At 35.6% G+C, this 24,368-nt stretch overlaps 1 protein-coding gene across 2 annotated transcripts in view; it reads left to right on the top strand.

Moving 5' to 3' along the window:
• Positions 1 to 24,368, top strand: part of WWP1 (WW domain containing E3 ubiquitin protein ligase 1) — a 123,067-nt gene that overhangs the window by 24,976 nt on the left and 73,723 nt on the right. For both annotated transcript variants that reach the window (XM_023222838.2, XM_023222837.3), the window contains exons 2-5: positions 1,766 to 1,858; positions 6,513 to 6,603; positions 13,334 to 13,472; positions 14,117 to 14,241. In XM_023222838.2, the coding sequence (XP_023078606.1) occupies positions 6,534 to 6,603; positions 13,334 to 13,472; positions 14,117 to 14,241 (334 nt within the window). In that variant the 5' untranslated portion in view covers positions 1,766 to 1,858; positions 6,513 to 6,533. The remainder of the gene's footprint in view (positions 1 to 1,765; positions 1,859 to 6,512; positions 6,604 to 13,333; positions 13,473 to 14,116; positions 14,242 to 24,368) is intronic.

A 24,368-nucleotide genomic window follows, 5' to 3' on the forward strand; every position in this document is an offset into this window, starting at 1 on the left:
TCTTTCTTTCTTTCTTTCTTTCTTTCTTTCTTTCTTTCTTTCTTTCTTTCTTTCTTTCTTTCTTTCTTTCTTTCTTTCTTTCTTTCTTTCTTTCTTTCTTTCTTTCACAATTTTGCTTCTGACTTAAGAAAGACATTTTGAAGTAAGCAGGCAATTAAGATATACCTTCTAAATGAGGATTTGATAGATCTATAACCTGAGTACTGGAAATGTAGTTTATTATCTACATTCAGGACTTTTTTCTGTTCTTTGCAGTTGAATAGTAGTGAACCTTTATACAAGCCTGGGGATTTTCATAGGATTGGACCGATATAATCAGCTTAGATATTACTGACCATACCCTCTGAGCATAGATTATGACCTAAAACTCAGACTTCGTTTTTTCTTTTGCCAACCCTCCTTTCTAAATTCCTCAGCCTAAATTGATCATACAGTTTTTTTGTCTTCTCATATCCTGGGGACCAAGGACAACTTGATAAAAGTCATACTGTTATGCCGATTGTTGTCCCTGAGGGCTTGTGATAAGCACAGTATTAATAGGGCTCAGCAGAAGTTGATCAGCACTCTCTCATTCTGCTCAATATTCATTCCAAAACATCTCCACTGTGAACAAGCCCATTGTCTTCCATGGAAGTTAATACCACTTACATAAACTGTGACTCCAAAATATTTCTTCCCCATGGACGTGTTTCCTCGACTGCGTGCTTCTCTAACTAGCTGTCTATTATACCTGGTTGTTAGCAACTTTCTTTTGAACTGCATATCCAAATGAAACTTGTATTTTTAACCTCCTTCTTCCACAATAAAAACAATAGGTAGTCTTTATTGAGTCTTTACTTCGTGCTGTATACTCAAAGTGCTATGTCTTTTACATGTATTATCTCATTTAATTCTTATTGTAACATGAGATAGATGACTTTGTTTTTCCTATTCTGCTGTTACAGGAAATGAGCCATGGAAAAGTTAACTTGGTCATACAGCTCTTAAGTGACAGAACTGGAAGTGAAAAATAGTCTTCCTTAGATCCATAATGGATCTAGTTCCATTCACTAGCTCGTATGACCCCATCCTGGACTTGATGGGTCCTGTTCTTCTCACAATCTCCCACTAGTAATCTCTCCCACTGCACTCTTCCCTAATAGTCAAATAGTCTTACTTTTCTCTCTATCCTGGTTAGGGAACCATCATCCACCCAGACAATGAAGTGGGAAATTTTAGTTTTTCAGATTCTTATTTTTTTTGTAACCCTCAGCCATCCTATAGCCATTTGGTCAAAGACCTTATATGTATCCTGAGTTTTTTCTTTAATACTGCCAATGCTCTAGTTCAGATAAGCTCACTATCTTAAATCTAACCCCCACAGCTTCCAAAGTTATTTTTCCAAAATGCAATTCTCATCACTGAAGCCATCAGGATAAACTTTAAAGTACTATGCATGGTATATTTTAAATACAATATAAACTATTACATAGGATCCTATGCAGTTTAGACCCTCTTTTTTGCCTGATCACGTTACACTGTCCTTATGTTCCATTGTGCACTATGCAAGCAGTTCTCTGGATGTTCCATTCTTTCTCTAATTCTCTCTCAAAAGAATTATGCACTTCAAGATGCAGTTCCCTCAGAGGTTATCTTCTCTGTGATCCCTTTCTTGATCCCTGAAGGATGGATTGTCTGCTTTCTCTTATGTGCCCCAGATGTAATACTTTACCTTTTGCATCTGCTTTAGGAATTATCACACTGAAAGCTATTTATTTGTTTACAGGGTTGTCTCCTCACAGACTATGAGCTCCTTGAAAGAGGGAATCGTGTCTTACTCATCTTTGTATCCCCAGTGTCTAGCAGTTCCTGATACATAGTAAGTGATTAACAATTTTTTTAAACTAAGACCACATTTAATAATCAGACTTCATACATTTTGATAATTATGTAGACTTAGTAATATGTTGTCATAAAAAATACTATAGACTTCTAATACTCCTGAGACTCAGTTTTCTCGTCTCTAAGATAGACAGAGTGCTTCCCTCCTCACATAGTGTTACTGTAATGCTCAGATGGGAGAATATATGATAGTACATTATCTTTTAAGTGTCATATAACTTTATTAAATGAAGTGTAGAGAATAATTGTTGAAATTGATAATTTTATTTGCTGTATCTCTTCCCTTTTAAGGCAAGATAGTATCATTTTTTGAACCATCTTTCATGATTTTAGTTTAAATTTGCAGTTACTGATTATCAGAACATGTGTTCTTGAGTCTGGGGATTGGGTGATATGAAAGAGTTTATGTAGAATAAAGGGAAAAATAGATTGGGGGTGGGGATCAGAGTATACAGAGAGTTTCATGTAATAAAGTGAATAATTTTTTACCTGCTTGGCACTGTTCCCCCGTCTGCACAGTATTGTAAACTTTTAAGATTCTTCTCAAATAAGTAATCTATGCCTCTTGCCTTTACTCTCAGTAGTTGTCTTTGTGTTTAGTTCCCTAATAAAGTTCTTTGATTTTTTTTTTTTAATCTACCTCCAAATGAATCAATATCTTCACCTATCCTTAAGTCCCTCATTCACTGCCTAGAGGAAGAAGTGTCTTTTTCTTGGAAGACTAAATGCCATCTGTGAAAGCTGTATCTGTCCTTCTTTTGCATCACAGGCTCCAGTAATCACACTTGATTAATTAGTGATTTATACTTTACTGTGTCTACTTCCGTGCCTTCCATACATTCTTTAAATTAAACAAGAAAAAAAAAAAAACATGGAATTTGAATGTACCAGATTATATGTAACATATAGAAGTCAATAATAAAATCCATTTGTGAACCGACTGCTCAACCGAAGAACTAGGTCAATCCCAGTGTGGTTAAAGAGCTGTGAAGACCTCTCTGATTCCATGTTCTTACCTTTTCCCAGCCCCTAAAGTAACTGCTATCCTGAACTTGTTTCCATCTTTTCTTTTTAAAATACCACAAATATGATTGTTTGATTTGAGTTTCATAATCATGTTTGTAGGCTTTTTAAAGCTTGCACATATAGTATTTTATTATAGAGGAAAATCTAATTTACAAATCTGTATACATTTCAAGGAAAGCATTTAAACATCATAAAAGATGTTTGAGCAGACATAAAAATAGACAGAAATATCTCAGTAGGCAAATTCAAATTTATAACCAGAAAATAATTGTGAAGACTTATTTTTGGACTCTGTGGATATTGCTATATCATAGACAAATAAACCTTTCTGTACACTATTTTCTTTATTGTGTGCAGAAATGTTACCATAAGATTCACAGAGTACTCCTTGGAAGACTGACAGCTTGTTACTTGGTGGCCGTTTGGACCTTAGCAGTTCTTTACTGGGCTTCCTGTAATTGTTCGTTGGTCAAACTCTTGATGCTCGGGATTCACAGTACCCCACATTTCTGGGTTTCTTTTTCAATCGTGGAATCATGGTGTTTTCAAAGGAAATGAATTACAAAAGATGAGGTCATGATAACCGTCAAAAGAATTCATTTCTTCTTTGTCATTAGGAGTTGGAAGAATTTCTTACGACTTCAGTGTAGAATGTAAATCTTGGAGACAGAACTGAGAAGAAGGTGTTAATGCTCAGAACTCATCTATCTTTCTTCTTTTCTACTTACTGTTCTTATTCTTAGATCCATTCATGTTGTTGCTTATAGCTATATTCATTCTTTTTTTTTTTTTTGAGACAGAGTCTTGCTCTGTCACCCAGGCTGGAGTGCAATGGCACGATCTCGGTTCACTGCAACCTCTGCCTCCTGGGTTTAAGCAATTCTCCTGCCTCAGCCTCCCGAGCAGCTGGGATTAGAGGCACCTGCCACCTCGCCTGGCTAATTTTTGTATTATTATTTTTTTTTGGTAGAGGCGGGGCTTCACTGTGTTGGCCAAGCTGGTCTTGACCTCAAATAATCCACCCGTCTCTGCCTCCCAAAGCGCTGGGATTACAGGCGTGAGCCACGACCCCCACCCAGTTCATTCATTCTCACCACTCTATAATGCTCCATTGCATGAGTTAGCCTAATTTATGTAACCATTTTCTACCAATGGACATTTGAGTATTTTTCACTTTTTTTGTTATTATGAAGAATGCTTATACTTGGTACACAGGTACAAAAAATTTTATAAAATTCAAAATCGCTCATTGAAGGGCATGCAAATGTTTAGCTTTAAATGATAATGCCAAATTGTTTTCCAACAAGATTTTGCCATCTGAAATGCCTACCAGCAGTATATAAGAGCCACCACTGTTGCATGTTTTTTGCCATTATTTGGCACTATCAACATTCCTAGTTTTTACCATTCTAATGAATTTAAAAATGACATCTGTGTGGTTTGTATTTCTCTGATGGGCAGTGAGATTTGGCATTGTTTCATCTTTGTTGGCCTTAGAAATCTCCTTTTCTATATAATTACAGTTAAGCCTTTTGCCCAATGTGTTGTCTTTTTCTTATTTGTAAGTATTATATAGTAGTTTAAATACTAATCTTTAGTTTTTTGTTTTGCAAATTTATTCCAGTTTCTGGCATATCTTTTCATTTTCTTTATGATGTCCTGATAAACAGAAGTCTCAATATCCATGCAGTCAAAATATTCACACTTTTTTTTTTTTTTTTGAGACAGAGCCTCACTCTGTTGCCCAGGATGGAGTGCAGTGGTGTGACCTCGGCTCACTGCAACCTCCACCTCCCGAGTTCAAGCCATTCTCCCTGCCTCAGCCTCCTGAGTAGCTGGGATTACAGGTGCCCACCACCATGCCTGACTAATTTTTGTCTTTTTTTAGTAGAGACAGGGTTTTGCCATGTTGGCCAGGCTGGTCTTGAACTCTGGATCTCAGGTGATCCGCCTGCCTTGGCCTCCCAAAGTGCTGGGATTACAGGTGTGAATATTCACACTTTTCTCATTTGGTTGGTATGCCCCTGTCATTTAAGAAATCCTTGCATCCTGGGAGGACACAAAACAATAGTTTTCTGCTATAATTTGTTCTAAAAGTTCTACTGTTTCCCTTTCATATTTATGTCCTTGGTCCATCTTGAATTGGTTTTATATGTGATGTGCAATAGGGGTCCAGTGTCATTTTTTTTTCCGTATGGCTAATTCAAGGTTTATTTAAGTATCCCCCTTTTCTCGTGGATCTGCATTGCTACATCTCTTATATGGCTATGTCCTTACATGCATCGGTCTGTTTTAGGGCTTCCTATTTTGTTTCATTTTTTCCCCCTTCATTAGTCTTATCGGACATTTATTTATCTTAGTGTTTTCTAAGAAGTAGCTCTGACTTTGTCGATCCTTTCTGTTACCTTCTTTCTACTTCATTAGTTTCTGCTCTTTATTAACTCCTTTCTTTGGGTTTGTTCTGTTTTTCTCTTTCAGACTTACCAGATGACCTACTAACACATGAGTTTTCGACCTTTCCTTTCCTAGTATGTCTTTAAGGCTATAAATGTGCCTCTAAGTATAACTTTTCCCATACATTTTTATATGTGGTATTTTTGTTTTTCAGTTCTTAGTTTTTGTTTTTGTTTTTTTGTAATTTCCAACATGGTTTCTTTTGCTTCATTAAATATTTAGAAGTGTTTTTAAATCCTATTTATATTTTTCAAGTTTATCTTTTGTTACTGATTTTTAATTGTATCACAGACAGAGACTTAGAACATTTTTTGAAATTTAGTGAGCTTTTCATTATATCTCAGTGTATGTTTTTTTGTATGTCACTCATGTCATGAGTACCTGAGAAAACTTTTTATTTTCTAATAGTTGGTTATGAGGTTCTGTTGATGTTATTAAATCCTGCTTGTTCATTATTATTTTTTTTTGTCTGCTTGACTTATGATTAATTGGGATGTGTTGAAATCATCCACAACAATGGCCGAGTTGTCAGTTTCTTCCTGTAGTTTTTCTGTATTTTAAGGCTTCCCACCCACCCCATGTAGATTGTGAGTTTTATTTTGTCTTGTTTGGATAGAGATTTTCATTGTTGTTGTTGAGACGGAGTCTCGCTCTGTTGCCCAGACTAGTGGCTTGTTTTCATATAAATATGATTTTTAAGATTATAGACTCAGACTTGGTTGGTCTTCGTCTTGGGTACTCCCAATGGCTTAAATTGGGGTACCTTCCTAAAACGTGTGTGTGTGTGTGTCTATATATATGCTTCTGCCGTATGTTAGGAGTTTCTACTGACTTGGGCCCTTGCTTAGTATGGGAATCTCAGCTCCTTCCTCTTGTAGCAGGCCCAGTGCTTTGTCTCTGGATCCCAGCGTTCCTGCAGCAGGCATATCCAGGGCAACATTCTAATGTTTATTTTTATTTTTGCTTACTACTCACCATTTTTTCTGTTATTTCAACTAACTTTAGGGTTTTTTTAAATGGGATGATAATAGGCTTGATAATTTCCCTGTACTTTTTGAGAACTTCTTAGTTGATTTAAAAAGTAGTTTTAATATCTTGAAAATTACTAACTCTTATCTAACACATGAATAAATTCCCTTTTTTAAAAATAGGTTTTAGCTGAATTTTGGGACATGGCCACTGCTTCACCAAGGTCTGATACTAGTAATAACCACAGTGGAAGGTTGCAGTTACAAGTAACTGGTAAGTTATTTTTATATTTAATATGGTGATTCCCTGGTAAACTTTTCTTTTGAATACCTAATTCAGCAGACTTATTCCAGAAATATAATTTCTTTTAGATTCATACTATGGCATATTTGTTGCAATAGGCCGCAAAGGTAGATGCCCTCCAAAAGTATGTTATTTATTCAGTAAATATTTATTGAACCTATGCTGGATGAAGAGAAGATATAGCCTCTGTAATGGTGGGAGAATTTGGGCTTTTGAAAAGTATCATTGCCCCTTAAATGATTAATAGGATGAAGCAGGATGCTAAAGGCCTTCTTACATACATTTAGCCATTTGTTCAATCATTGGGCAAATATTTAAGTGGGATTACACAGTGCTGTAGTTCCCATGGTACTCATTACTGTATAAGGTTAGTTGTTTCTGAGAGGTTTCAGTTAACAGAGCTAGGAAATGTTTATTGTAGAAAGCAAAAAATAAAAAATATTTTAACGTCCTTAGTTCATGCTGATATTTCTAATTCATAATAATAACTGTAGTCTGTAAGTACCATTTTCTACTAAAAGGAAAAAAAATTAAATTAATTTGACTTTATATTTATATCTTTTTTTTTTTTTTCTTTTGAGATAGGGTCTTTCTCTCTCTCCCTGGCTGGAGTACAGTGGCACAAACATACCTCCCTGTAGTCTGAAACTACTGAACTGAAGTGATCATCGTGCTTCAGCCTCCCAAGTAGCTGAGACTACAGACATTCAACACCTTCCCTGGCTAATTTAAAAAAAATTTTTTTTAGAGATAGGGTCTCACTATGTTACCCACGCTGGTCTTGAACTCTTTGTTTCAAGCAATCATTTTGCACCACCCTCCCAAATTGCTGGGATTACAGATGTGAGCCACAGTGCCTGACCTGTAACTCTCTTCTCTTAATCAAAGAATCTTCATTCAAAACGACGTTATCATATTATCTGTTTTATCCTACCACACCAGTTCAAAATAATGTGAAAATTACCAAAAACAGAGGAAGGAGGAGGTGAAAAAAAGGGGGAAAAAAAGGTAATTAAAAGAATTACCAAAAACAACAGGTCCACTCATTGCAGTTTAAGATTTCTTTGTGCGTTTTCCCCCTTTAGGATGTATAATCAAAATACCATGTTTTAAAGTACCTTAGTAATTCTCTATTTGGTTATGTCACTAAATTGATAATTAGTTAAGTTCATTTTTTTTCAGGGTTTTTTTTTTTTTTAATTTGTTTTATAACCTTATAAGACATTTACATAGTCCCAGAGTCAAAACCAAGGTACATTCAGAGAGGTCTGGCTACCTGGTCCCATTTTCCCACTTCTCTCCCTTGCCCTGTAGGTTCACATTTTTTATTAGCTTTGCTTTATCCTTCTGTTGCTTCTTTTTGAAAATATAAGCAGATATGTATTCAGTATATGTATCTCATCTCTCCTCCTAATCCCCTAATTCTTACATACTTTTCTGTGCTTTGCTTTTTTTAACTTTATAGTATTATTCTGGACTTTGTTTCGTAACAGAATATTCTGTTTTATTATTGCACCATACCTTGCTGAATAGATGTAAAAAAGCTAACTAATCTATTGCTGGACATTGGAGTTCCACTGTTTGCTATTACAAATAGTGCTGCAACAAATAACTTCATACAAAAGTTGTTTATTATTTCTGCTCATGTATTAATAGGATAGGATCCTAGAATGAGATTGCTGGGTCAAAGGGTAAATACATGTGATTTTGCTAGGTATTGCCAAGTTCCTCTCCATGGGGCCTGTACCATTTTGTGTCTACACCAGCTGTATGTGAGAGTGCCTGTTTTCCCAAAGCCTAACCAAAATCTATTGTCAAGCTTTGGGATTGTTCATAATTAGATACTAAAGTGGTATCTTAGTGTTATTTAAATAGCATTTCTCTCACTGTAAGTAAGGATGAACTATAAGGGATATTTGTATTTTGTTTTCTGTGAATAATGGGCCTGTATTTTTGAAACAGTTCTCCTGATGAAGCTGATAGGTACTCCACTGAAGAACCACTTACATAATTCCTTCTACTTTTGTTCTGTATAAGAAACTTAGAGCCCTATTTTCACCACATTTTCAGTTCATTGTAACTTGCCTAGGACCAATGGACAGTACACCCGAGGTGTAACTTTCAAATGATCTTGACCTATGTGTAAGAGTTCTTAAAGTAAGAAAAACCTAGGCTGGGCACGGTGGCTCATACTTGTAATCCCAGCACTTTGGGAGGCCAAGGCGGGTGGATCACGTGAGGCCAGGAGTTTGTGACTGGTGTGGCCAACATGGTGAAACCCCATCTCTACTAAAAATACAAAAATTAGCCGGGCATAGTGGCACATGCCTGTAATCCCAGCTAGTTGGGAGGCTGAGGCATGAGAATCACTTGAACACTGGAGGTGGAGGTTGCAGTGAGCCGAGATGGCGTCACTGCATTCCAGCCTGGGGGATAGAGTGAGGCTCTGTCTCAAAAAAAAAAGAAAAGAAAAGAAAAAGAAAAACCTGATCTGGCTAATTTTAGCTGAAAAAGAACTTGTTGAAAGGCTATCAGGTGAATCAAATCTGGAGAACGAATTGGAAAATAGATGTGGACCAAGGGAGTCTAAGTAACCAAAACAATGCCACGACAGTATTTATAATTTTGAGCATCAGTTACTGCTCTCCTTTGAAATACAGTGATCCTCTTGGGAAATAATGATCATAGACCTGTGCTAAATGGCACCAGGTTTTAGTACCTTCTTTTCTTCTTGTCTTTCTCTTTTGTTTTGTTGATCTAATTTTTAAAATAAAAATCACCTTAAAATTCCCAGTCTTACTGATCTCACAATAACTTCTTAAATAAAGATTATGACTCCTGATTTGTCATTGAGGACACTGAGAATCAGAGGGATTAAATTAAGTGCCTTGGGTTAATAATGAGAAACTAACAGAGGTCTTAGGACTCCAAGTTGTTTCTCCTTTTATTAGATTACAATGACCTCTGTATTAATTTTTTTCTTTTATTATTATTATTATACTGTAAGTTCTAGCAAAGACTCGGAATCTGTATTGATTTTTCTTTTTTTTTTTGAAATGGAGTCTGGCTCTATTGCTCAGGCTGGAGTGCAATGGCGCGATCTTGGCTCACTGCAACCTCCCACTCCTGGGTTCAAGTGATTCTCCTGCGTCAGTCTCCTGAGTAGCTGATATTACAGTTGCATGCCAACATTCCTGTCTAATTTTTTTTTGTATTTTTAGTAGAGACGGGGTTTCACTGTGTTGACCAGACTGGTCTCAAACTCCTGACCACAGGTGATCCGCCTGCCTCGGCCTCCCAGAGTGCTGGCATTACAGGCGTGAGCCACCACACCCAGGCTTTTACTTTCTTTTTAAAAACAATAAGTAACCAGGTTAAGGCCCCTCTAATATTGCAGTCTGGCTGTTTATTGTCTGTAAACTGAGGTACTCGGCCCTAAGCCAAATTATTAAAATCTCCTAATTTATTTTTATTATTAGCATATTTACTCCTATCCTCATTTCTGTTCTTAACCCTTATCTGATGGGCAGCAACTTATAAGAATAAGAGCATTGATCATGGAATGCAGGGAAACTGATGGAAAAAATAAAACAGAAAACTACCTATTGTCATATGGTAATATACTCTAATGTACCAGGTACTTAAGGATAGTAGCATATAGAAGTGTATTATCTTCGATATTTTAGGTTTTAGACTTTCAACAGGAAAGAGTCAGAAGCATAAAGTGTGCAAGATATATTAAAAGGATGAGATTGAAGAACAAATGGGATGTTACATTCACGTTTATAATTTTTTTAAGCTATTGTGTCTTCTAGAGCATTAATTTCACTTTTTAAAGTAAAAATGCCAAATCATATGCCACTTATTTTTGTATGAGTGGTGTGAATTATAGACTTCATTCTTTTCAAATGTTTCAACATTTATGGACTAATCTATCTTCCCATTGATTTGAAATGCTGCTGTTATGCATTAGTATCTTGCTTGTTCTCTTTACTTCTCTTTTACATCACTGTCAAACCATTTGAATTATTTTCACTTTATGGTGCTTTTTAAAAGACTATTTTGATAAATTTCCTTTTATTACTTTGCATTTTAAAATACACCTTTACTGTTCTCAAATTTTCTTTGGCTTTTGTTTGAATATTTAAGTCTCCCTTCCTTTTCCTCTGCCCCCACCAAAAACACTCAAAACCAATCAGTTGGTGTTTTTATTTTAAAATAATGTATTAAATTGGAGCTAATTGAAATATTTCAGTGTTAAACTTTTCAAATCTAGGAATATATCATATCATTTTTCTTACGTCTTTGTTTCCATTGGTAAAGTTTTATTGTTCTCTTCATGTGACTCTTACATATTAAGTTTATTACTAAATTTTTTGAAGGGACGTTATTGTGAGTGGGATTTTAAAGTTAACTCTCCTTACCCTCCCACACATGACTCATTTTCTGATAGTTTAAAAATGCTTATATAACCTTAGAGTGGAAGACAGTCTGTGTATAACACCAAAGGAAATTCATTAAATGGGAAAAAATATATATATATTCCACTAACTAGAACAACTTTTTGAATTAATAAGGTTGTCTTCTAGTTATTTAAAATCACAGTATTATATTTATATGTACATTTTTGCTAGCATATTTATAAATTCCTCATGAGATTAAAGATTATTATCTTTTCAAAATCTCTTTTCTTACCTTACCCTCTAGTATTGTTGAGTATTTTGCCAAGTAAGGGTATTCAGTGGATGTATTTTGGATGGATCTGCAATGAACTCAGAGAAGAGTTAATACTATATAGTCAGTAGTAATAGAGTAACAGCTACCATTGTTGGATGCCAGGCATTCATTGATGGTGATAGTGCTTTGCATGCCTTCACTCCTCAATCCTAAGAATCAGGTACTGCTGTTCTTCTAATTTTTCAAGTAAGGACGGAGAAATTAATTGACTTACTATCGTCAGGCTTTTAATAAGTGGCATACTTGAAAAATGAACCCAGATATATCTAACACTCTGCTTTTAACACCATCATATACTGACTTTTCCTTCTTCCAGTCTTCTACTATATGGATAAGACTTACATATACTGAGGAAATATATGAGCACTTTTATTCAAAGAATCTTGGGGAGTTTCTTGGGAGAGAGCAAGTCTGGGCCTTCTGTGTTAGTTCAGTGACACTGAACTTAGAGCAGTTTGGAACAGTGAAGGATGGAAATGAGTTTTGCTAAGACCCTGATAGTAGCAGTTCAGACATAACATTGAACACTCTTTAATTGCTATGTTGCCAGTACTTAAATATAGTATTTGTTTTACATCTTGCATTTATCACATTGTATTTCAGTGGTTTATTTGTGTAACTCTTTATTTAGATCATTATTCTCTCACAATAGAATGGAAGCTTACATAGCTTTGGTTTTTATATCCTTAACATCAGTTGTGTATGACATGAAAGAGGCTTTTCCCTTCCTCATCTCCGACCTAGGGTGTTCATAGGTAATTGGTTATAGGGGTGATCTTGATAAGTTGTTCTTACTGCCTGGTCACCAGTATTTTGCCCAGAAAGTAGATAGTCCCTGATTTCGTCATATGTCAGGTATGTTAGATTTAAAATTCACTTTCTGGAAGGGGTTATGATTAACTTTTATAATGACATTTTGATTTTTAAGTTTTTATTTGAAAATGCAAATACTACTTTTCTTCTTTTCGAAGCTAACTTTCCAGATAAAACATTAAAACATTTTTTTAATGCCACAGTTGCATAATTTCAGAAAGATAAGTTAATAGTACCTGGCAGGGGTGTTAATGGGCATGTTGAATCTGAAGACACTTTTCTCTTGATCTTTAATGCAGTTGTTAGGTGAGGATGTGGAGAAATCAGTGTATATTGTTGGTAGGAGTACAAAATGGTGCAACCACTTTGGAAAATAGCCTGGCAGTTACTCAACAGAGGGTTATCATATGAGCCAGGAGTTCTACTCCAAAGTATATGCCCAAGAGAAATGAAAACATATGTCCACCCAAAAGCCTGCACACAAATGTTCGTAGCAGCTTTATGCACAATAGCCACAAAGTGGAAGCAGTTCATATATTTATCAGTTGATGATAGATAAAATGTCATATACCCATATAATAGAATGTTACCTGGCAAGAAAAGGCGTGGAGTACTGGTGCATGTTACAATATGGATGAACCTCAAAAATGTAATGCTGAGTAAAAGAAACCAGTCACAAAAAACCCGACGTTATATGATTCCATCTATATGAAGTGTCCAGAATAGGCAAATTTAAGAGACAGATAGTAGTTTAGTGGCTGCCTAGGGATGGGGGTGGGGAGAGGGTTGATTGGGAGGAGAAAGAAGGGGGTGACTGCTTAATGGTATGGAGTTTATTTTTGTGGTAACAAAAATGTTTTAAAATTGATTGTGGTGATGGTTGTGCATTCTGAATATAGTGAGACCATTGAATTGTACAGTTTAAGTGGGTGAATTATATAGTATGTGAATTATAGCTCGATAAAACTGTTTTGGAAACATTCAAATGGCTCTCAGGCATTATCAATAGCCCTTTTGTATTGTTCCTTCATTCTGCCAATGAGAAGAGTTCTAGTTGCACAAGAATCACAATTCCATTCTTATTGATTGATTAGTGTGCAGTACTACTTTTTGGCAGCACATACTCACTAGTGAATTATTTGTCTGTTAGTTTCTAGTGCCAAACTTAAAAGAAAAAAGAACTGGTTCGCAACAGCAATATATACAGAAGTAGCTGTAGATGGAGAAATTATGAAAACAGCAAAATCCAGTAGTTCTTCTAATCCAAAATGGGATGAACAGCTAACTGTGTAAGTACCGTGTATAAAGGATGGAAAATCTTCACAAGAGAGTATGTTTTTTGGAATATGTTTTTTATTTTGTAAAATGACTTCAAAGTAATGAGTGTTTTTTTAAAGCGTGGATTGACAATTTAAAGTATGGAGAAATTTTTGATTAAATTATTTTTCAGGAGAGGATGCATAATAATGCTTGCTTTTGCTTTATAAACCAAATTGTTTCCATATAGACATTTTCTCTGACTGTTTTGATACAGAAATAAATAGGACTGCAAATTAGTCTTTCTTAATTTTGGCATTTCAAAATAATAATGGCATAAATTTGTGTATAGTAAAAGTATTATGTAGGTCTTTAGACATTTGTTCAAATAGAAACAGTGTTACTGTGAAGTCTCAGTAAGACTCTTGTGTTGGTGTTTTGGCTTGCTAATTCCAAAAATCCTCATCTAGTTATTAAAGTCCTAATGTATTTGAAAGTAAAATATTTTTATTTATGATTCAAGTAGTTTCCTGTTTCATACAATATTTCTTCTCAAATAAATGAAGTTCATGGTCTTTAAAACATTACTGAAATAAATGGTTTAATAGGAATTGTTACTTATTAATAGAATGACGATGTCTGCTCCTGTGTTTTTGTTATAATTTTACCCTTCCAGAAATGTTACACCACAGACTACATTGGAATTTCGAGTTTGGAGCCGTCAGGCTTTAAAAGCAGATGCTTTATTAGGAAAAGCAACCATAGATTTGAAAGAAGCTCTGTTGATACACAATAGAAAATGTAAGTTTTTTGTTCTGACCTTTATTTCCTCAGAAGTTTATTTTAGACACTTTGAACATATCCCGAAGCCTAAAAGCAAAAACATAGTTTTATATTCATAAAGAACTTCAGTTATTGCTTGTGATTGATTAACTTTGTGGCATTTTATGAAATAGGAAATATTTACCATGACCTTTCTCCAGTCTGCACATTTACAAGGTGATCTAAGTCATCCACAAGTACCGTATTATCAGTGACTATCAGTCATTTATTATTTGCTTGTTATTATATACTTTAAAACTTGAGGAAATTATCATTACATGACCCTACTCTATTTTGTCACTTGACTAATAACAATTTTATTTGGCCAAAATAAATTGTAACTCTTAAGTTTTCTTTTATTATTATATAATTAGTTTATTGTAAAAAATAAGAAGATAGAAAATTATAGAGTAATATAAAAATTTTCTATAATTTTACTACCCAAGGATAACCAAGCTTAATAATTTGGTCGCTGTCCTTTTTCATAGACACAAACACATATTTCTTTTATTCTTTGCATCTACTAGTTTATCCTCTGCTTTCTAGAAATTTAACAATATACCATAAATATTATGTGTCCATGATAGTTTTTCTAGACTGGGATTTTTAAGGTAGTTTAGACTTTAATTATTTGTAAACCTCCTATCATTATATGCAAAAATATGGGGGTATATACATATATGTGTAATTCTGAGGAGAGGGTTCATAGCTTTTATCAGATGTGTGATCCTCTGAATATTAAAAACCAGGGTTCTGGCTGGGGGCAGTGGCTCACTCCTGTAATCCCAGTACTTTGGGAGGCCAGGGTGGGCAGATCACTTGAGGTCAGGAGTTCGAGACCAGTCTGGCCAACATGGCGAAACCTTGTCTCTATTAAAAATACAAAAATTAGCTGAGTGTGGTGGCATGTGCCTGTAGTCCCAGCTACTTGGGAGACTGAGGCAGGAGAATCACTTGAACCCGGAAGATGGAGGTTGCAGTGAGCTGAGATTGCACGACTGCACTCCCAGCCTGGGCGACAGGGTGAGACTCCATCTCAGAAAAACCCACAAAAAACCAGGGTTCTAGTTTATGATTTTTAAGTACCATATAATAATTTCTCACACCGCAGTTTATTTAGTTTCCTGTTGTCTGACACTTAAGTAGCTTGTAACAGTTCACTAAAAATACGCTCTTGCTCAAACCTGTAAATATTTTTGCTCTTCTTACTTCCTTAGAGATTTTCTTATTAATTCCTAAAAGTAAGTTTGCTGAATGAAGTAAGGGATGAAATGCTAATGATGAAAATAGCAAGTTGATCTTTAAAAAAGTTCTTTCTGCAAATCCACATGCAACTTAAAGATCTGTTTTGATCTAGCGTTTGGAAATAAAGAGTTATGAGTTAAGAAAATATAATGTGATTATGGCATATAATAATTAGAACTAGTAATTAGTAGTTAGTATAAACCATAATAATTTTTATATATTCGGCTTAAAACATTTTTTTTCTCTTAAAGCATTGTAAGTTTGATTCTCTGCTGTGCCATGGCTTTTTTTTTTTTTTCTTTTTCTCAATGAGTCATGCAATTCATCTTGATTCAGAAATAAGTAATAGGTTATTTAAGTATACAGTACCTTGCCTGGATTATTACTATTATTTAACCATATTCCCATTGTTGGACATCTAGATTGTTTTCAATTCTGTTATGTTAGACTCTACTGAACCTCCATGTAAAGATAACTATCCACTTATCTGCCAAATGATCTTTGTGAAGGTTGTGATGTCATTACACTTCGAAATGAAGCCCTCACAAATTGTTAAAACTAAAAATTACCTCGGCCGTGTGCAGTGGCTCATGCCTGTAATCCCACCACTTTGGATGGCTGAGGCAGGCAGATCAGCTGAGGTCAGAAGTTCGAGACCAGCCTGGCCAACATGGTGAAACCCCATCTCTACTAAAAATACAAAAATTAGCTGGGTGTGGTGGCAGTTGCCTGTAATCCCAGCTACTGAGGAGGCCAAGACAGGAGAATTGTTTGAATCGGGAGACGGAGGCTGCAGTGAACTGAGATTGCGCCACTGCGTTCCACCCTGGGCAACAGAGTGAGACTCCGTCTCAAAAAATAACTAACTAACTAAGTTCAAATTATCTCTATGATTTAATTGAGTAGGATATGCTCAGGAAAAATAAAATTTAAGAAACATACAGTGAATAGATGGCTTCAGAAATTGTAGTAGCATCCTGCACACCTAGGAAGTCAGTAAATTAGTTTGCAAGGGCTGCCATAGCAAAATACCACAGACTGGGTGTCTTAAACAATGGAAATTGATTTTCTCACATATCCGGAGGCTGGAAGTCTGTGATTAAGGTATCAGTGGAGTTGGTTTCTTGTGAGGCCTCTCTTGGCTAGTAGATGGACATCTTTTCCCTGTATCTTCACGTGGTCTTTCCTCTGTATATGTGTCTGTGTCCAAATTTCCTCTTATCAGGACACCAGTCATTGGATTAGGGCCTACCCTAATGACATTATTTTAACTTAATTACCTCTTCAAAAATCTAGTCTTTAAAAACGTCACATTTTGAGGTACTGGGGAGTAAAACTTTTAACATACTAATTTGGTGGGGGACACAATTCAGCCTCAAACAAAAGGTAAATAAATTTATTTGGAGAATTAATCTCATGATAGTATCATAATCCTTTTATGATAGAAGACATTTATGGGTATTAGTTTTAGTCATTTATTTTATAGACAAATGAGTAAAATAATTTAAAGTAATTAAAATTAGATTTTAATCTAAGTGAGTTGGTCAAGAGTATACACATAACTTTGGGTTGTGATTAAAATATAAGTTTTCTGATTCTTAGCTGCCTAATTTTGATTAGAAGTAATATAAAATGAATAAGGTTCAAGACAGCCTTGAAACAATTTAAAAATACTTTTATAAATGATAGCATTCTTGGTTGCCTTTGATTCAGTCTCTTGGTTTAGCACTTGGACTCTGAGTTTTAGTTGGGTATCAGTTGAATGAACTCTAGTTAAATTTTGGGGTTATTGTATATTTACCTTTAAAAAGAAGTAAACAGACTAGGGGTGGTGGCTCACGCCTGTAATCCCAGCACTTTGGGAGGCTGAGGCAGGTAGATCACCTGAGCTCAGAAGTTTGAGACCAGCCTGGGCAACATGGTGAAACCCCATCTCTACCAAAGATACAAAAAATTAGCCGGGCTCTATCAAAGATACAAAAAATTAGCCGGGCACGTACCTGTAGTCCCAACTACTTGGGAGGCTGAGGTGGGAGGATCGCTTGGGCCTGGGAGGTGGGGGTTGCAGTGAGCCAAGATTACACCACTGCATTCAACTCTGAGTGACAGAGTAAGACACTGTCTCCAAAATAAATAAATAAATAAATAAACAAACAAACAACTGCTAAGAACAAAATAGGTTTGTAACCAAAGAAGAACATGACATCCTAGTGATGAATAAAAATATTCAGTACTAAAAACGTTTTCTGTTCCTATCCTTAAACTCTGATTTCAGGGGCAAGGTTATTGATAGAGATACTATGTTTCTGAGGTGTGCTCTCTACAGAAAATGTGTGATAGTCAGCACCTTGAATAGAATTGTGTATATTTGTGTAGAAGGCTCCAGTGGAGGGATGTTCTGCAGTGTGTCTGTGTTCCTCGTCTATTTGCAGAGGATAGATTTTTAAGGGATGAAGTGAAAGAGGAATCTCTTGAGAGGAAAGAAAGTAGGCTGAGTTATTAGGTGTTGAGGCAGTGAAAGAAGAGAACAGCGAAAGACAATCTAGCTGCTCAGGAAGAACCCTGGATCTAGCATGCATGAAAACTTCCAGTATGATTTCTGGCAAGACATTTTTTTTTTTTAAGTTTATGGTGTGAATGAATGGCAGACAGGATTAAAGTCCTTGAAGGCAGATTATAATATGGAGCAGGTGACTGTTACCAGAAGTATACGTGGGGAATCTCAAGAGTAGTTTTAAAGGATGAAAGAACATGGTTTGGTGATAGTGGGAAAGTTATTGTAGGAATCCGAGGTAACATTTGTAACAATTGTAGATCACAAACAAAATGGAATTAATGAGCAACTTGAATGTAGACACTGTCTTATTCTCTTGTGTTTTTTTCAGTGCTTCCCAGAGTCCACAGCCAAAGATTTTTTAAAAATGTTAACAGAGAAACTGGCTTATTCAAGTAAAATCTTACCATGGAATCTTATTCTATATAAAAATTTTACTGTATGTAAAACATAAAGCAGTATTGAACAACACAGTCATGCACATGCTCACATGTCCTTACTCTTGTTATCCACAGCAATTCTTGAGTTAATTTCTGGGGGTACCCTGCTCCTGAAACCAGTTTGAAAATCACTTTTCTATAAGATCAAGTTCAACTCCTGTTTTCAGTGCCTTACAGAGTCTTAGTTCAGTTTGTCTAATTTCCTGCCTACACATTCATACCCTGACTGCTGTGTTCAGCTAGTCTTCTCATTATCTTCTGAGTATGCTTTGCTGGGTCTCCTATACTGAAAGCAGCCTATCACTAATCATGTCCTTGGTATTTTCAATAATTTTACATTTGTTTAGTGTGTTTTGAATTTCATTCTTTAACATAGATGGAATTATTATGGAGAGTGCATAAAAAATTATATCTAAGGTAGCTAGTAAGGAGGCTGAGGCAAGAGGACCTCTTGAGGCCCAGAGTTCAAGGCTGCAGTGAACTATCATTGTGACTGTGAACAGCTGCTGTACCCTAGCCTGAGTACACATTTTATCATTTTATGTTCCACTCATATAGCAGGCTATTCTGTCCCTTCCTTTCCTCCTCGTTCTGTGCGTGTGTGTGTGTGTGTGTGTGTGTGTGTGTGTGTGTGTGCTGGGGGTGGGGGGTGGTCTTGACAATGATGGTTTTTGTCTAAGTGCTATTAGAATGTAACTTTTACTTAACTATCCTTACCTTTCAACATAAATGTACTTAAGCTTGCCTAAAATTATTTTTGCAATGGGTTGGAGGTACAATGAATAATTCCACAAATGAAAACATAAACTAATTGTAATGACTATAACTGAAGAAACTTTGAGTATCATTCACATGTAGGGATTCAATTTTTTCTGTAGATACTGTCTTACTGCATTTGTGTTGCTATAACAAAATACCTGAGACTGGGTAATTTCTAGAGAACATAAATACATTTATCACAGTTCTAGAATCTGGAAGTCCAAGATCAAGATCAAGATGCCAGGTTTGAGTTTGGAGAGGATCCATTTCCTGTTTCCAAGATGGCACCTTGTTGCTGCATCCTCTGATGGGGATGAACACTATGTCCTCACATGGCAAAAGGGACAAAAAAGGGCACACCCACTCCCTCAAGTCCTTTTATAAAGGCCCTAATTCCATCCATGAGGGCTGTGCCTTGTGATTTAATCCCTTCCTAAAGACCCTAATTTTTAATACTATCACAGTAGTGATTAAGTTTCAACATACGAATTTTGTGGAGTGCCATCAGACCGAAGCAGAAGTGGTCCAACTTTTTATTAAGCTAAATTATTTTTATTAGTTGCCATATATATCTTAAATGACCCTTATTTTCACATTCTTTCATTAGCAGTGGTCCTGTGTATTAGGCATTTATCTTTTATTGGAAAGATATTTATATTAGAACCACTTAAAGGATAAAATACCAAGAATCTTGTGAAAAAGGTAGAAGGGAGTGCCAAAATAGTCAGCCTGTGAATAATAACAGAGAGTCTACTTTGTATTACCACTTGTCTTGACCATAACCTTGATTTCTAATCTTTTAAAATATATTCTTTTGTAATCCCAGTACCATTGAATTTTACTGACACGTTCATATATATATATATATATATATATATATATATTTTTTTTTCCCCCCTTGAGACAGGGTCTCACTCTGTCACCCAGGCTGGAGTGCAGGGTGCAGTCTCAGCTCACTGCAGCCTTTGCCTCCTGGGTTCAAGCAATTCTCCCACCTCAGCCTCCTCAGTAACTGGGATTACAGACATGCGCTACCATGGACCACCATGTTCGGCTCATTTTTGTATTTTTTGGTAGAGACGGGGTTTCACCATGTTGGCCCCAGGCTGGTCTCGAACTCCTAACCTCAAGTGATCTGCCTGCTTCAGCCTCTGAAAGTGGTAGGATTATAGGCATGACCCACCACAACCTAGCTGGTGTTTTATATTTTTATATAATTTTCTTCCGTCTTCATAATGAAAAGTTAGCTTCATTTAAGCACTGTTCAGTAAGGGCTGCTGTCCAATAGAACTTCTGCAGTGATGGTTATGTTCTGTATCTCTGCTATCCAATATGGTAGCCTTTAGTCATGTATGGCAGTTGAGCATTTGAAATGTGGCATGTAGAACTAAAGGCTTTAATTTTAAACTTGATTTATTTTAATTAAATTTACATTTAAATAGCCATATGTGGCCACTGGCTACCGTATTGGTCAGTGCAGTATCAGACTCTTTTGTGTTTGAACTGCAAAATCAGAATTTATCTCTGCTTTTTTTTTTTTTTTTTTTTTTTAGTAGCTTTGCTTTCCTTCCTACTTACTTTTATGTTTCTCTTAGGTAGAGGTTTAATTTTATCACTAGATATCAGGTTGTCTTTTTTTTTCTTTTCTGAATGTTGCCCAGGCCAATGACTGTTCACAGGTGCTCTCCTAGTGTACTGTAGCCTCCAACTCCTGGACTCAAACGGTCCTCCCACCACAGTCTTCTGATGCCACCACACTTGGCTAGGTTGTCTTTTTTGTAAGGATCAATTCTGGAAGCTCCTTGAGTATTTTCTTAATTGTTAGTTTGAAATCTGTGTTTGTTTTCTCCTTCATTATGATTTGCTGCCATTTGTCTTTTGTGTTTCCCCTGGCACACATACTAATATAATCTAATCATATTGCCTTATTGCCTTTTCTTCCCCCTAGGTATTTCACTGTGTCATCTGTTTGGTCTGTGTTCTGATTTTGGTTGATACTGTTTCTCATTCCTTTCTTTCTTGCTTACAATGTTGTTTTGAAATTTTCATGTTTTCCATTGTATTTTTAGTCTTCAAAATGTCATTTCTTTTATAATAGTTCTTAATAATTTTATTTAAACATCTTGGTAGATTATATTAACCAATAATTCTTATTTTATTTGCCTAAGATTTTAAAAGTTTTTCATAGAACATAAGGATTTATTCTTTTGACTTCTGCAGTCTTTTAAATCAGACCTGAGTTGCTTTTTAATTTTATATTCCCATTTGCTAACAGCCAGTAGAATTCTCTTCTTATTTATGATTTTTTAAAATAAAGATGCCTTTGTTGTTTTGATATGTTTGGTTCAAAGCTTCCTATCTTCCAAGAAGTTGCATATTTTACCTCAGATATGCTTTGATAACTTGTTTAAAGTTAGAAACCCTTAAAATTAATTGTATTTTTTACTTTCTTAGATCTGGGACTTTTCTTCATTAAATAAACATTTATTGAGTTTTAGGAAGAAACATACAAAACATAGAAAGAATATGTGGTTCTGACCACTCCCCCATTCTACCATCGTAGGAACCCAACGGTCTACCATATCAAAATAGATTTTGCAGTTGTTGAGGTCATTTGTTCCTTTTCAGATTTATGAGGCTAATTTCTTCCTTTCTTCAAGGCTCCCTATCGTTTTCTCCTATATTTCATGGTTTTTCATCTGTCTTTTCTGATATATTTGGGGTAATGGTGGGGGAGCGATTTATATGAATAGGCATTTTTTCTATTTTTGAAGTTTTTTTTTTATTTCTTCACCCTTGATGGCATGTGTTATGACAACCATTTATAACCTTAAATAAAACCCAAGACTCACCTCACATAAATTATTTGTATTGTTTTCCTCAGAATCCAACTCACTGTGGCTTATTAGGGAGATTGTTCCAGTTCTTCACATTTAAAGCCTAGTGAGCTTTCACTCCTTAACCTTCATCTGTTTTGTATAAGCCCAGTTGGTTGATGCCCAAAGCTTTTGCTCCTTTAATCCTCTAATACATTGTCTCAGAATGTTTGTGGATTTAAGCCATCATTTGTGCCTCAGTTAACCTTCAGTTCTGTGTTCAGGTTACTTGAACAACATTCCAAACTATGGAAATTATTTATTTGGCTCTGCAGAGATGTGTGGTATTTTTAGCTTTCTTTCCTTCATGTCACCAGTGTGAGATACTGATGTTTGAGGTATGTTTCACTTACTCAGCCTATTTCTTAAAGTATATAGGAAAAAAAAAAAAATCCCTCTATTGTCACAGATAAACAAAGCTGGGACACTGTTTAGAGTGGTTAGGACATACTTTAATCAGTAATATGTTTTTGCAATAAGGAAGAGATTCCAGCATGAACCGAACCCAACTTTGATTTGTATGGAGGTTACTGGGTCTTTTAAAAGGAGAATGAAGGAGTGGGGGCGAGGGGTTCAATGGAGGCTCAGTAGAGTCAGTAAAATGAAAAATTACAAAAGCTTGGTCAGTGTAAATGCAATTAGGCCCTTGTGTTTGGTAGCTGGCAAGTAACAAAGTCAGAATGCTGTCCTCCCACAGAGACAGGGAGACAAAAGCCCTATCCTTCCCGATGATTGCATTTTAAAGGAATGTCTTTCAGGCCCTTGAGAAAGACACTCACATGTTATAGGAGACAGAGGAAGGATTTACCATTGTAAGCCCTTTTTAGTAAAAGCTCTAAGAAGGAGTAGTCGGGGGCCTATCATCAGGTGTTGGCTACAACAGACAGTAAATTCTTTTGGCAGCCTTAAGTTTTCTCAGGCAGGCGCTTTAAGGGGAGTTAGGGTTTTCCCTAAGAGCCTTGAACTGTTAGGAACTATGGTGGTGCTTGTTGAAGTCTTTCAGTGTGTGTGCAGTGGTGGTCCAAGTGGTGCTTGTGGTAGTGAAGTTGTCGATGAAATAATTTGGGCTGAGTTTGCAGTTTTTCTAGGCCAAGATTGAGGCCTAGTCAAGAAGTTTCTGAGGACCCTGACTAGAGTTTGATTAAAGAGAGAATCTTTGTCACTCTACCCATAGTTGAAAACTGTAGGAATAGTATAGCTAACATACACATTGGAGTATATTCAGAACTTCACCTTGTGTTTCAATTTTGAGACTGAGAGAACCACTTTAAATATTCCAGAGAGGAGTGAGATGGCTGCCATTCAAATACTGATAATTAGACTGAGGTTTTTAATTTATTTATTTTTTATGGTGTTAATAGAACCAAGAGCTTAGTTTTTGTCAAGGAAAGCATTTTGAAATCCATTAAGGTCATTTCAAAGTAAATTATGTCCAAAATGATTTGTAATGAATAATTCTCTCTTTATATTGAATGGTGGGGAAATACAGCAGAGAAATGTGTCATTTGTGGTACTGGACAGAGCATAATCAAATTTGATTTTATTTTATAATTTTCTTTAGCCTTATTAACTGAGTGAATTTGCTTGTTTAGTTTAATTATTTAGTTTATACTAAGACAAATTTTGTTTTATAAATTCACTTACTATCAACACAAACTCAGACATTTTGAAGTCAAAGCTTTGAATAAACAGTATTTTCACATTCAGTGATATAGTGCCTCTTTATTCTTTAGAAATTTTTTTGTATTGAAATTACTGGGAGGTAAAAGGGAATGCAAAGTTTTCAGGAAGTTCAGCTGCCTTCCTGAAAAGTTCTGCTAATTTATATATACAATGTAGCATATGGCAGTGCCCATTTGTAAATATTTGCCACATTAATAGGTAAAAAAGATGAGTTTTATTATCAAAGCATTTCTTTGATTATTAATAAGGTCAGATGTTTATTAATCATTTATACTTCATTTATGATTGTTTCATGCTCTGTACATTTTTTTATTGGTTTGTTTAGTTTTTTTCTCACTGATTCATAAGAGCTCTTATTTTTTTCTCTCAGTTAATCATTAGTCTTTTTATTTTTTAATTTGTATTTATTTATTTTTTTTGAGACAGGATCTCACTCTTTCGCCCAGGCTGGAGTGCAGTGGCATGATCTCGGCTCACTGCAACCTCCGCCTCCTGGGTTCTAGCCATTCTCCTTGCCTCAACCTCCCCTCAAGGCTCTTAGGGATAGCC

Source organism: Piliocolobus tephrosceles, chromosome 7 (genome assembly GCF_002776525.5).
Source record: "Piliocolobus tephrosceles isolate RC106 chromosome 7, ASM277652v3, whole genome shotgun sequence".
Classification (NCBI taxonomy): Eukaryota; Metazoa; Chordata; class Mammalia; order Primates; family Cercopithecidae; genus Piliocolobus; species Piliocolobus tephrosceles.